At 40.7% G+C, this 15,470-nt stretch overlaps 1 protein-coding gene across 1 annotated transcript in view; it reads left to right on the forward strand.

Annotated features, from left to right (window-relative positions):
• csmd2 (CUB and Sushi multiple domains 2) overlaps nt 1-15,470 on the forward strand; it is a 367,948-nt gene that overhangs the window by 349,022 nt on the left and 3,456 nt on the right. Inside the window, exons 60-69 of the mRNA XM_033975230.2 lie at nt 1,982-2,161; nt 2,260-2,433; nt 2,530-2,703; nt 3,066-3,139; nt 3,542-3,653; nt 3,741-3,920; nt 6,562-6,627; nt 7,592-7,753; nt 10,106-10,218; nt 11,934-12,021. Of these exons, the coding sequence (XP_033831121.1) occupies nt 1,982-2,161; nt 2,260-2,433; nt 2,530-2,703; nt 3,066-3,139; nt 3,542-3,653; nt 3,741-3,920; nt 6,562-6,627; nt 7,592-7,753; nt 10,106-10,218; nt 11,934-12,021 (1,323 nt within the window). The remainder of the gene's footprint in view (nt 1-1,981; nt 2,162-2,259; nt 2,434-2,529; nt 2,704-3,065; nt 3,140-3,541; nt 3,654-3,740; nt 3,921-6,561; nt 6,628-7,591; nt 7,754-10,105; nt 10,219-11,933; nt 12,022-15,470) is intronic.

Genomic DNA, 15,470 nt, shown 5'->3' on the forward strand with positions numbered 1-15,470 from the left:
ATTTATGATCAAACTTCATTGTCAGCATTTCCTATATTCATGCGTCCTGTAATATGCCACATTTTGAGGACTTTTTCTAATTCAAAAGATTGGATATTCTGTTTTTAAACTGTTAACTGCTACGGCAAAGGTCCTAATTTGTTATTATTCTGAAACCCATGGATATGTTCACAAATGTCTTACAAATTAATTATTCTAAAATTTAATATACAGATAAATAAATGTAGAAATGACTTAACTAATACAGAAATATAAAAACAAGCAAATGTTGGCGTTTTAATCCTGAAAATCTATGCATTAATGTGTAAATATATGTATTTGTTAACACAATTTTTTTTACATTCTTGCATTATTTATTACCAGTTATGTCCTTTTTTGTCCTCCACATTTCCCTACCCAAGTAAGTTATTTTACCCAAGTTATTTTAAACTGTATTTGATTAGATTATTTTTATTTCAAGATATGACTAACAAAACTATCCACAGGTTTACTAAAATGCTTTTGGCATCTGCAATCTACTGTGCAGCCATATTGTTAAACTTGCTCACACCCAGAACACAAAAGAACATGGCGCACCTTTTGTACATGACATTCTTCAGGTTCATGTCACGGTCCCCTCAATGCCAGCCCGACTATGAGTGCCTTTTTACTGCGTTCACAGAAAGAGCCGCTGCCGTACAGAGCTGGATGACCCCGGCAAATAGGGGTCATCCAGGCGCACTTTCTCCTGAATAGGGGGGATAAAGCCTAAGCAGTGCCATTACAGATTTCAGAAGTCCATAATCCAAGAGAGCCAAAGGTTACATGTTGGAGAGTTCAAACACACACATACACACACACACACACACACACACACACACACACATACACACACATGCAGTGAGTGGAGTTTGTGAAGCTGCCTCTACGCCTCAGATCCAATCAGATTCATAAAAATTACATTTGCACAAGTAGCGTAGTAAAATGAGTCTTTAATGTTGTTGGTATATGTTACAATTTACTCTGTTTGTTTGGAGAATTTTCTTTAAGTGTCTGTTTTATCGACCCTAATGCAATAATGTGCATACAGAGTCTTCTCATTTTAGTGTTTGGAAGATTAGACGGGCATAATACTATACTTTTAGATGGATTATTATAGACAGTTTGAGTGCTGTTTCCTTCCCCTGTGCGTATCTGTACCATCTGCACCATAAGCAGCATTTATTATAGCCTCAATATAATCTAAATCCACATTTTATACACATGCAGAAGTTTTGAATGTGCTGTTCAGTGATACGGGAGGAGGTCGGAGTAGAGACGCTGCTCCTCCACGTGGAGAGGAGTCAGCTGAGGTGGTTTGGGCGTCTGTTCTGGATGCCTCCTGTCCCACTGGGAGGAGGCCTCAGGGATGATCCAGGACACGCCGGAGGGACTATGTCTCTCGGCTGCCCTGGGAACACCTTGGGGTCTCATCGGAGGAGCTGGAGAACGTGTTGGGAGTGAGGGAAGCGTGGAATTTCTAAGAGTAAAAGCCTTAATGAAATCAATAGAGAAGTTGTCTTGTCCCTGATGGTGTCGTCTCGCCCTCAGCTCACAAATAAACATACATACAGTGTGTTTATACCATAAAAATATTCGTACCAGTCTTATTTTAGTCCAAGTGACTTCACGCTGCTGGACACATCGTCTTGTACGCTAACAAACAAGAGATATGTCCGTGCGTAACTGATAGTATCACAAAAATTAGGTCAAAGAGATAGATAATATTACATATCAATACACGTAAGGATTTAGGGCAAAGAATGTCATAACAAAAGTCTGGGAGTCCCTGGTTAGACTGTCCCCGCGACCCAGAAGAACTTGGATCGATGGAAGAGAAAACAAAAACAATTAAACAAATATAAGCCACAAAGGACCACACATCTCATGCTGTGCTTAAAGCCATAGAATAAAGTCGGGTCTTAAATGTTTAAAATCTTTATCTTGTGTGTTTCCTCTTTAGTGATCAACTGCGGGGACCCAGGAGTACCAGCCAACGGTGTGCGATTGGGAAATGACTTCACATACAACCACACTGTGAGCTTCCAGTGTTCACCTGGTTTCACTATGGACGCCGACCGAGCCTCCACTCTGCTCTGCACCAAAGATCGCACCTGGAACGGCACCAAGCCACACTGTAAAGGTACGAATCGATCATATATACCGTACTCGTATTCCACAATAGTGCCGGTTTATCACAGTGAAACATATTTTTTTAAATATTTGCTCCATGTTTTTTAGCCATTGTGTGTGGGCCACCTCCCAACATCCCCAATGGGCAGGTCGTCGGCACTGATTTCGTTTGGGGCTCGAGCATCAGTTATTCGTGTAACCAGGGCTACCAGCTGTCCCTGCCCACTGTGCTGACATGCCAAGGCAACGGCAACTGGAGCGGAGAGAAACCTCAGTGTTTTCGTGAGCTAATTTTCACATTTATTCATTTAAGCGTTGGTTTTTAAGTAGGCAGTTTGACGAGAATCTGATGATTAACTGTGATTTTTGTCTTTGAAGCTGTGTTCTGCGGAGACCCCGGGATACCAGCCCAGGGCAGGAGAGAGGACAGAGGATTCACCTACCTGTCTTCTGTATCATTTTCTTGCTACTCTCCTTTTGTTTTGGTGGGCTCTGCCAGGCGCTACTGCCAGTATGATGGGACTTGGAGCGGCACACAGCCCTCTTGCATAGGTAATGTTTACTGTGAATTTCGCTCGTACTTGTCTTATCTCTGCTTAAGGGATATATCAGGAAAAAAATGAAAAAGGAGAGACTGTCGGGAGCCAGGGACTAATATGTTCCAATGCTAGATATAAGACCAAAGTAACTGCCATTCTAGTGAGGCATTAGTTACAGCCGAATAGTTTAAATCTTCAGAGTTGCAATGTACTGAAGGAATAAAACATTTACGAGTACGTTTTCTACTTTGACGTGTGATCAATGTGTTTTTCCTCACTGCAACGTAGTTCTGAATTGCTGTATGTGTGTATTGTGTTTGTCTTAAGTGGACTACGTTACATTATATTGATCGTAAACCTCTGTATTCATTTCAGACCCTACTCACACTACCTGCGGAGACCCCGGCACCCCACTGTTTGGCAATCAGAACAACACTCAAGGCTACCAGGTGTGAAAAAAAAGTCTGTCATATTTATTTTCTGGCACTTTCTAAATCTGACCTTGAATTAAAACTTTTTTGTCGAAATAAATCCAACAGTTTGACACGTGTACGGCAAACATTACAATATGATGAACAAATATTTGACATGGCGCTCTTTAAAAATAACATTGTCTGAGTTACACAGACATAAAGGGATGCTTTTCTTTCAAAGCAATATTTGATTCTTTATTTAACTCTGGCTGTCTTTATCAGAGTTGGCCTATTATTCCCTTTGTGCCTGGCGTAATACAAAACAATTTGAAATGTGGCCTACTTTTTGTCGTCATGGTGGAAAATGAAATATTTTTTTTGAAACTGAGACAATCATTTCTTATATTTGTATTTATTCCTTTATTCTTCCTTTTTCAGATAAGCAGTACTGTATTCTTTAACTGCAGAAAGGGCTACTTACTGCAAGGATCAATATCTCGAACCTGTCTACCTAACCTCACATGGAGTGGCTTTCAACCTGAGTGCATAGGTAGGAGTAGAAACGCACTTAGATTATTGTATTTACTGTATAGGGCGCATTGATATTCGCAAACCTGTATTTTTCTTCATTCTACAGCCCATCACTGCAGCCAGCCGGAGCTGCCAGCGCAGTCTGATGTAAGGGCCATTGAGCTGCCGTCTCTGGGCTACACTCTGATCTACACGTGTCAGGCGGGCTTCTACTTGGTGGGAGGCTCGGAGCACAGAACCTGCAGATCCGACGGGAGCTGGACAGGCAAACCACCCCTTTGTGCAGGTACGTCCTCACCATGTTGTTTTTTACAGGTACTAGTTTTTTAATTACAAGTTTAGACCATTAAAGGCACAAAAATAATTGGAGTTTATTTGGTGTTGATTTCATTTGCCCGTACAGTATTCAGTTTTTTAAGCTTTTAACCATGACTCCGGTGTTGTATTTTGCGTCACTCACGCTCGTTTCATTAATCCAGTTTATGAGGTCGTCTTTCTCTGAGGTAAATTTTCCTGCGCGGTGTCTAAGTCCATAAACCATCGATATTTTGAGCTTTTCTGCTCTCACTGCGGTCACTACAGACACATAGATGTATCGCCTTGTTGCTAAACGGCTTCCAAAATTTGTGAGTAGTGATGGGACTTTCGACTCTTTTATGGGATCCGAATCTTCTGGATCTGTTCATTTCAAAGAGTCGTTCAAAAGACTGGCCCTTTTAATGTGCGTTTATATGACAGAAGCCAGTGTGAGAGCTAATTTTATCTACGAACTAATCACAAGACCAAGGCTAAAATTTGATTAAAATGGTTCAAACTGAGAGTGTTTACCCTTTGCGATTATGAAAATATAATTATTGCATTGCATGACTATAATATCAATTAAAAACTCTTATTACGACACCAAATGTTTTAAGCGCACAAATCTCTCACTCGTGTCACCTGCTCTGCTTGATGCTCGTGTTGATTTAGTATACAAATTGTAAAGAAAAAGATTCGGTTCTTTTAAAAAAAAATTAGATTTGGTTCCAACCATTCACCTTAAGGCAGGGTCCCCAACTTTTTTTGCTCCACCGGAATAATGTAGGTTTTATTTTTACGGATCGGCCTTCTACGCATGGCAGATAAATATGGCAAAAATAAGTTAAGTGCATAAAAAAATACAACTCACCACACCGCTGAATCAAGAGGAAACCCTGCGCTTGTTTCTTTGCGATGAGGTGGTCCCATCGAGGAGCAATGGGAGACAGTGTTTCTTCTAGTTCTGTCCAGGCTCAGTCTCAGTTGCCGTCACTGCAGAAAAGCCAGACAGGATGTTGGAAATGGTAGTAAGTTTTTCCAGTGCTCAGGATATTCTGTACATTTACATTTAAGACCAACATCATTTTAGATCCAACAGCTGATCCTCTTGTTGCACAGACGCGCTCGATTCGCCCAGTTTACTCACAAATGGGCCGCGGATCCATTCACGCGCAGTCGGTGGGTCATTTTTTTCATTATATATCTACAGACGAGCTTATTAGCGTGTCATAAGGAACAGGCGAGCGTTACATTTGAGAAGAGGCGATCTCTGATAAATTATTTTCTGTTTTTGTGCGGCCTGGTACCAGTTGGAGACCCTACTGCCTTAAGGAACCGTTCAAAAGAGCCGACTCGTTCGCCAAAGTCACGTCGCTACAACAGAGAGCTCTAAAGCAAATCTTATCAATGGAAATAGTGATAAATTGCGTAAGCCAAACACAGACGTTATATTGACTTCTAAAACGTGACGCACGAGGTGGCCAGGACCTTGAACGAGAAGGCTGTAGTATTGGCGAATCCGTGTAGCTGAAGAAAAAACGTAAACAAAACAATATTAGTATGACTTGTAACTCGCAACTTACTAAGAACATAGCTGTATTTAACTTTTAGAATAACCAGTGTAAGAATAGGAGGTGAAATGGTTAATTATGATGGATAGCCTTGTGTCGCTCCAGCCAACATGCCAGAATGGGACAGCTCATCCATCACCCAATTACCCTGGCTGAAATCACACACACATACGCACACACACGCACGCACACACACACTGATGCATTAACAGGGGTGCAAAACTTGATTAGGCCAATACATCCCATTGATTCGGTTAGCACAAGTACTCCTTATAAATGGTCCGGCGGTGTTAACAAGGTCTCGCAGACAAATAGACCGCTGTTAACACCCCTCATAGCGGTAGCCTCAAAAACATATAGGAGAAAAGGGGTCCAATCGACACACAATTATCCGGCCAAGACGAATGCTAATAGGGTCGGAGAGAAAGAGTCAGAGATACACGCAGGTGATGGATCCCGCGTCTCACCGTTGCGGAAATATATCAAGGCGTTGGGTGTTTTTAAGGCGCTGAAGGGAGGGGGGGGGTAAAGGAAAGAAAACTGGCCTCAGCACATAGAGATTATTAACTGCACCTTTGGGCCTGGTGATAGAAGGGCAAATCAAAAGAGTGGCAGCTCATAAAGAACCTGGCTGTCGGCTGAGTCTGTGTGGGATGTGTGCATTCATAACTTACCACTAGTATACCTGTCTTTGTTTGTACTCCAATGTAAAGCCCCGGTCGACCTAAGGGGCCATGGCGTGGGTGTGTTTACAATTGTAGTGGCCCCTCAGCCTACAGTGAGTAAGACATTATTAAAGCGCTTTCCTGGAAGCTGTGAAAGTGTCTCGTGTTGAGCCTCGGTACAGTAGACATCAGGGACCGCCCCACGCCTCATGAGTCAGGCCTCGTCTCCGGCACGTCTCGCTTCGGGCGCTGGGGGGGTTATTAGGAGAGCGGTGTGAGACTGTGACCCCAGCGTGGGACGAGCGTGTACAGCTGGAAATGGGTGTTGGGCGCCCTACGGTGAGGTCGCTGTGTGTCGCGGTCTGTCAGTGTCTCTTTCTTGTGTTTTCTGCAGCTGATAACAGGCCGAGTGGGAAGAGTCCAGTGGGCACGGTGCAGGAGCCACCCTCCAAATTGCCAGGTAATGCTATTGTTTATGAAATTTATAATCTCCAGTATGCCACCGGCCACTTGTCCCCATGGAGATGTTATTGCTTTGCCTGGAATGTTTCACACTATGGCATTCAGCTTAGCAATCTTGGATTTAATCAGCAGTGGAACGTAATGAAGTAAAAGTACCGTACTTAAGTATAAATCTCAAGTATATGTTCTTTACTTTAGATTTTAAAATGGATGCTTTTTACTTTTACTTCATTGCATTTGAGAGCAGGTATCTGTCATATTTAGTTTTTACTGGACTGAAAAGTAAGTTTTTTATTATTGTTTTTTAAAGCTGAGGGTTTATTTTTAAAACATTCATAATTTGAGCAAACAAAATACACCGCAGTACAATTAAAAAACAGCTAGAAAAAAATATGAATTCAGTTGTTTCTGTTGAACAAAATCACTTTATTTCAAGCTTTATTAGATCTTAAAACATGCAAAATACTTTTACTTTTTACTTTTTAAGTACATTTATAAACGGGTACTTTAATACTCTTACTTTTGTAGGTTTTTTCATGTGATACTTTTACTTGAGTATTTTTTGTTCTGGTATCTTTACTTTTACTTCAGTAACCAAATTGAGTCCTTCATCCACCACTGCATTTAATTTATTGGCCAAAAATCACTTTAAACATTCCACGTAGCTGATATCCATGGAGACAAGCAGGTGTCAGAGAAGTTACATTGTGCACCTTTTTACTATAATCTACTTATTCTTTTAACAAATGCAAGTATTGGATGACAAATACAGTAAATCAGAACCTTCAAACTAATTTATACACATAAATTGTATTAAAACGTGCAGTACATAGACCCTGGACACAGCGTTATGATGCTGAATTTCTCTGAGTTGGTACAGTCCAGTACTTATATTTGCTATCGCCTGAATTACTACTGGTTACTCATAAATCTCCCTTGTCTCGTGCTCTGTGCTCTGTTAGTCCCAGGAGGTGTATTTGCAAAGAACTCTCTGTGGAGAGGTTCTTACGAGTACCTGGGGAAGAAGCAGCCCGCCATGCTCAGCATCACTGCCTTTGAGCCCTTTAGCAACCGAGTTAATGGGACACTGATTGACCACAGCGGAGTGGAGCTCAAACTGGCTGGTGAGAAAATACACAGGCTCTTGAATGTTGTACTGTATTTTAAATCTAGAATCATTGATAGGGATGGGACGATACACAATAATATAATTTATCATGATGGGACGATACACAATAATATAATTTATCATGATGGGACGATACACAATAATATTGTTTATCGTGATAGGGATGGGACGATACACAATAATATAATTTATTATGATGGGACGATACACAATAATATCGTTTATCGTGATAGGGATGGGACGATACAAAATACTATCATTTATCGTGGGACTTTTTATACAAATGTGAGAATCAGCAACAAAGATAATCACCTTTTAGAAGAAACCAGAAGAAAAGACTAAAATGGAACCTATTCATAATATCAAAACTATAATTATTCATAGCCATAACATTTTTAAATTGTCAGCAACTTTAATAATTACGTAATCGTTAATCACATTTATTTTGGCCGTGAAAATCGTGATACCAAATTTTCTCATGATCCCACGCCTAATCTGATATAAATGTACACGAGACTGGTGTTTTCCCCAAGCAGTCGACATTTTGATATGAACCTCTTGGCACAATTATGGTGCAGCTGTGAATATAAAAGATCACATTTGATTTTAACTGTGCTGTTCTTCTCGTGAATATAGAGCCACCGTAGAATTCTACTGTGTAACATAAAGGCCATTATTACCAATAGTAAAACATGAAATCACGCCACACGTATCGTTTAAGCAGTTAAGCAACGGCAATGTTTAAAAAAGCACAATTTACTTTTTTATTTTTCTGTTCTGTTCATCTGAAAGTTAAAAGGCTGTTCAATTCTAGCTATAGTTACGCCTGTCATGATTATTACAACTTATCAAACTGTAATTTTGGGGGTTAATATTAATCGTGTGTACATTTTCTTTGCTCTACTGGGAAATTTTGGGTTATTTTTTTGGCTGTATGATAAGATTTGAGCCAAAGAAGTGTTTCATTCTGTTTTTCCTTAGTGTAGCTCACATTTTTTACAATATTATAGATTTAGAATAGTTTTTGTGGTTTAAATCTGCTCTGTTATTACATCAGTGGCATAAATTTGTTTCAATATTATCGTTTATCGTCTATATTTACTTCAGCCATATATATCCCACTTAGCTATAGTTTGCATTTCAAGTTGTTGAGTCATTCAATTAAATCCATGGGTTTCAGAATGAGCAATTTAAAATAAAATATTATGTCTTTTGAAATAGGAAAAATCCTTAAGATGTACATATAACAGAAGCTGAAACCTACAAGTGAGTGTTTGAAAAGAAAATTGCTGATTCTTCACATACAGCATTAGAATCTTATGTACAGTAATCATATGCAAGGAGTTTATTTGTGTAGCGAGATTCGTACACAAAGTATTTCAAACTGCTTTACAGAATGAACATGAAAGGAGAAAAGTGCAGAATAAAACCCTTTCAGTCATATGCACAGATAAACAGAACCGTTTGAGCCTGGATTTAAACATCGTCAAAGTCGAGGCCTGTCTCACATCTTCAGGAAGAATGTTCCAGGTTTTAGCTGCAGAAAAGTGAAATGGTTTAATCCATGTTTAGTCCTGGTTTAGTTCCTGTTTTAGGTCCTGGTTTAGGTCCTGGTTTAGTCCATGTTTAGTCCTGGTTTAGTCCTGGTTTAGTTCCTGGTTTAGGTCCTGGTTTAGGTCCTGGTTTAGTCCTGATTTAATCCATGTTTAGTCCATGTTTAGTCCATGTTTGGTCCATGTTTGCGCCCGGTTTATTCCTGGTTTAGCTCTAGTTTAATCCTGGTTTAGTCCTGGTTTGGCTCTAGTTTAATCCTGGTTTAGTCCTGATTTAGTCCTGGTTTAGTCCTGGTTTAGTCCTGGTTTAGTCCTGGTTTAGTCCTGGTTTAATCCTGGTTTAATCCTGGATTAGCCCTGGTTTAGTCCTGGTTTAGCCCTGGTTTAGCCCTGATTTAGCCCCGGTTTAGTCCATGTTTAGTGCTGGTTTAGCCCTGGTTTAATCCTGGTTTAGCCCTGGATTAGCCCTGGTTTAGTCCTGGTTTAGCCCTGATTTAGCCCCGGTTTAGTCCATGTTTAGTGCTGGTTTAGCCCTGGTTTAATCCTGGTTTAGCCCTGGATTAGCCCTGGTTTAGTCCTGGTTTAGCCCTGATTTAGCCCCGGTTTAGTCCATGTTTAGTGCTGGTTTAGCCCTGCTTTAGTCCTGGTTTAATCCATGTTTAGTCCTTGTTTAGTCCTGACTCTCTGCATCAGCAGGAGACTGGTCCCTGAAGTCCTCAGAGTGCGAGATGGTTCATATGACACTAAAAAGACCTTTACTGCTGCACTTTGCCTTAAACCTTTGTTCATTCCAGGCACATATAAACGGGAGGAGGCTCACCTGTTGCTGCAGGTCCATCAGATCCGTGGCCCTGTGGAAATCTTTGTCAACAAGTTCAAGATCGACAACTGGGCCCTGGATGGACACGTAAGTGCACGCTCGGGTCAGCTGCCCTACCAGACCGCTTAGATTTCCCCCCAGTTTAATTACGCACATATTTCATCACTCTAAGACACACACGCTGTCTGATATTCTATGAAATATACAGGGCACACATGCACAGTAACCTTGTCAGTCCCGGGAGATATAGAGCCCTCCGAGAGTTTTCTCTTTAATTAAAATGTCAGTTAAATCATTGGCTGGTAATCAGGATTCAGCAGCAGAGCCCCTCCCCTCCCTCGCTCCACTCAGCTCCCTCATATTCTCGTCCACCTCCGGCAACGAGAACACGGTCTCATTTAAAAGCAGGTCAAAGCGGTAGTGCTTCAATTCTTTTATGTAGTGAATGCTTGAGTCGTTTTTTTTTTGTGCGTTTTTATGTGTAAGGGTCTCAGTTGTAGTGGTGTGGTGCATGTTATGATATAATAACGAGTAATTATTGTAAAAAGTGACTGAACCAGGCGTGTAGAAAACAAATTGTATAAATATCTAATGAGGATTATAAGCAGATGTTTTATTAACTGTTGTATCCAATTCACACAACATACTAATGACGCACTGTCGAACTTTTCTGGTGAAGGGTACGCTACCAGCTCGTCTCCATGCACGCCTGCATTATTCAGACTATGGCATTACACTTGTATATCTCCATGGCGACACGCAGGTGGTGTACCCTCCTCTGGAAAAGCTACACAGCGACACCGAAATCTCCAAAAGCGTTCCAACCATTCGCTTGTGTGGTGTGATGTTAAGAGACAAGCACTAAAGTTTGGTGTTATTACTTAAATTAAAATAAATGAATGATTCAGTTTAATGATTAATGAGATGTATAATGCAATTTCTGCTGAAGTATTTTGATGGAGGAAATTTGCAATCACTGTATGGAAGGAATTCAAACCTGGATGGGATTATTTTCATTATTTTAATTTGTATATTATTTATAATATTATTTACTATTATTATTATTATTATTATTATTATTATTATTATTATTATTATTTTGTATGTATTTATTTATTTTTTACATTGTATTGTTTCTGTATGTTTATTTTGTATTTATTTTGTCTTTATTGTGTATTTATTATTATTATTATTAAAATTACTAGCTAAGTTTTCTGTTCTATGTATATGCCCATTGGGGGGAGTTGAAAAGGAGGAAAAATGTAATTCGACTCTAATCTGTATAGCTGCAGTTGAGAACAATAAAAATTTGATCACAAAAAATAAATGAATGAGTAAGTTTAATTAAAATTCATTGCTCCTTTTAAAATCTTTCTGTCCCCCAATGGCAGCGAGTAACACAGACACACGCAGATGTCATGGAGTTTTAAATATAGATTCAAGAATAGAAATGTGTTTGAAGTAAACATAAAAAGCCCACATGCCAGGACTCATACACTGTTATATCAGATCTATAGTATTTTAGTTCCTTGTGTCTTTACATCTTTCATTGCTTCACCGTGGTCCCATTCTCAAACACAAGCGTACAGCGCGTGTAAAAAGTCTAATACTTGTCTTGTAGCCGGCCGCAGAGTGCTGTTTGTTCTCTTGAGCAGAAAAACGCTGTATTAAATGTCATCCATGAGTGTGCCTCTCAGCTCTTTGACACCGTATTTCATTTCGTGTTCGCACCAACCGCTGACTCTTTGTGAGGCCTGGATGTGACACATAAAGTGACTGTCTTCTGCTCCCCCTTTTTCTAGGTGTCCTACATCTCCTCGTCCAACTCCTTTGTGTACCAGGGCTTTGTCAAGGGGAAGGGCTTCGGCCAGTTCGGTCTCCAGAGGTTAGGTGAGTGAGCTGTCTTACCCATTCTTCTCCCCGCTGCGAGGCTGATAAGAACTGTTTCAATCTGGCAACGACTCGAGTCAACTTAATTAGACATGCTTTCACAGCGTGCACTTAACTTGTTTGGATTCTTCATTAGAGTGCAAAGTGGAAAACATTTTAAACAAAGTATAGCAGTAATTTAGCGCGAGGGGGCACGTCTCACTTTAGAATCAGTAAATCGGTTCCGTTCGAGGCCACATATTGGAGTCTATGGAATGATTGACGGGTTAATGGATGTAGGCTTTTCAGGGTGTTTTGAACCAAGCACCTCGTATTTAATTTGCTGTCAGCGTTTAATGTTCCTTCAATTTATGTGTTCAATATATTTTCTCATTAATAAACTCGTTCATTTCCGTGATTGATGTGATCTTAAAGGTAGTATATGTCGTCCCTATGGATTTATAATCTTAATAAACTCTACCACAGTCGTAACCTGGGGATTTGGGAGATGTCATATACTGAAGACACACACAAGTTGGTTTTAGGTGTAGAATCTGGCAACTCGAAGCAAGGATTTCTGATTTTTGATTGCGTATTTGATCAGAAAATGTCCGACATACTTAAATTTCGGACTATTGAGCGCACCTGAATATAAGCCGCACCAGCTAATTTTGAAAATAAAATAAAAATTTGTACATATATAGGCCGCACTTGAATATAAGCTGCAGGTTTTCATGTTGTAACGTGACATATTTATACAAAAAGACGGTACATTGAGGTTTTTTGAGTTTTATTTTAAGACACGCTTTTTGTCAAACTGTGCCTGAAAATCAGCACCAACACAGGATGAACATACCTGCAGGTTTAGAAAATAAAACGGCACCAACACGGCCCATCTGCTTTTATTACTTCTGAAAGTTTTTAATCGTCTTTTTACATTGACTAACTTCTTCCCGCTGCTGCCTCCAACGTCGCACCATCGGTTCACTGATGCCAAACTTACGTGCAGCGGCTCTATTTCCTTCTTTGATGCACAGATCCATTGCCTTTAACTTAAAAGCCGCATCATTTGTATTTCTTCATGTGTGACGAGGGGAAGCTTGATGCGCAAAATGACAGTTCAAATCAAAACTAGTGTATTCTTCAGCGCATAATCTTTCCCCACGTGTGTAACTTTTGCGTTTGCTGCTAGAGAGCGCCCCCCAGTGGCCATTAGCCAGTAAAAAAATATAAATTAGCCACACGGGTCAAAAAATAGGTAAACAGTAGCGGCTTATAGTCCAAAATTTATGGTATATAGATCATGTTATTGAAACTCTAATTGCACAAATATGTTCTGCACGGGTGACAGTTACTTAGTTGGTCGAGTTGTTTGTCCACTGATCCGAAGGTTAGCGGTTCGAATCCCGCTCTTGACATAAACATCATTGGTTGAGCGGTGAGACCACTGACCCACAGGTTGGCGGTGCAATTGTACACTGGAATATGCGTGTGAATGGGCGAGTTGATGTAAAGCGCTTTGAGTGTCTTAAAAGTGAAAAAGCGCTGTATAAAAACGTGACCATTTACTATTTGTCTGTGTTGCTACTTTAAGTTTATATTATAGTTTGAAGCTATTTGTAGTTAAAAACCACAAGGGTAAAAGCGTCAAAGTTCAAATATTATATAGAAGAGATTTGGCACACACGGAAAAGGCAAACTTTACAATTCAGTATAGCCTTTGACAGTCCGCCCTTTGTATATATAGATAATAATACAAAAATAAAACGAACAAATACACGAATAAAGCTGGAACTGAAAACACTGTGTGAAGTAACATTTTCGCTCTAACAATCCGCATATCGGCACTAATTCCCAGTGCATTTTAGCTACATTTTAGCCCACCTCCGCGTTCTTTTACATCGTCTGGTGTAGGTGCATTTACCAGGCTCTGTGCGTTAATGCTAATAAGTGTTCCAGACCTTTAGAAGCAGAGCCACGTGAGCTACTTTTGGTTGTGCTGACAGACAGAAGACGGGAGCGTTAAAGAGTAATCACATGGGAGCAGGCATTTGAAATGGAGCATGGAGGGAAGTGGTGTTAACATAGATTATGCATGTGCTGGCATGATAAAGGAATATGGGAGAGGCTGAGTTAGGCGGGTGTGGGGATGTCAGGAGAGAGGTGTCTTAGCGGCGGGTACAGCTCCTGAGTTCTGATGGAGAAAACAGCGCTTATTAAAAAGGAGACTGGGGCGTTATGGAGATGTGTGCTCAGCTCCTGTCAAAAAACAACACACACGGAGGCCGGTCTACCTGAATAATCCTCTCGCTGGCCTCGCGCTCGTTTGTTTCTTCTGTTTTTACCCTAAGCAAATTCAAGTGGCATCTGGTGCTGGAGAATGAGACGGGAATGGCTGAGTGTGCAGACCGACAGAAGAGAGGCGGACAATCTGTATATCTACGACCGACAACGACACGCACACACACACTCACACGCATACTCACACACTCACACACACACCCCCATACGCACACTCACTCATACATACACACTCACTAATGCACACTCACGCACACATTTGATCGCTCACTCACAGGCACACACAGACACTGACATACAAACTCATACATACACACACCCTCACACACACACACACACACCCCGACATACAAACTCATACACACACACTCACTGACACATACATGCTCACACTCACTAATACACACACACACACACACACCCCCACACTTTTTCACACACACACACACACTAGCTCATACACACACACTCACACATACACCCCCACTCACACTCATACATACACACCCCGTCACTAATACACACTCACACACACAAACTCAGACACTGACATACAAACTCACCCCCTCACACTCGCTCACACACACACACACACACACCCCTACACACACACCACTTTCATACTAGGCAATGTGGGTAAAGTGTCTTGCTTAAGGACACATTGGGGCGACAGTAGCTCAGTTTGTAGGACGTTCATCCATTGATCTGCAGATTGGTGGTTCGCTCTCGGTGTTCCAATGCTGCTGTCGTTGTGTCCTTGGGCAAGACACTTCACCCTCCTCGCCCCCAGTATCTGTGTACACCGGTGTATGAATGTGTGCGTGGATGGGTGAGTGTTTCCATGATGTAAAGCGGTTTGAGTGATTTGAAGGTGGAAAAGCCCTATACAAAAATGTGACCGTGACTATTTACCAGTGTCAGTTTTTGCCACTAGCGCCTCACTGTGGCACCTGACATTCCCTGCGGTCTCCCATCCAAGTACTAACCAGACCTGCCCCTGCTTAGCTTCTGAAATCTACCGAGATCAGGTTTTGACACATGGGTTTTCATGTTTGTTTTTTTTCTAATTATTATTTATTTACTAATTATTTATCATAGTTTTAAATCAGTTAAGTGCCAATCTATTCTATTCAATTCAATTAAAGTTTATTTATATAGCACATTTAAAA

The sequence above is a fragment of the Periophthalmus magnuspinnatus genome, chromosome 11 (genome assembly GCF_009829125.3).
Source record: "Periophthalmus magnuspinnatus isolate fPerMag1 chromosome 11, fPerMag1.2.pri, whole genome shotgun sequence".
NCBI lineage: Eukaryota > Metazoa > Chordata > Actinopteri > Gobiiformes > Gobiidae > Periophthalmus > Periophthalmus magnuspinnatus.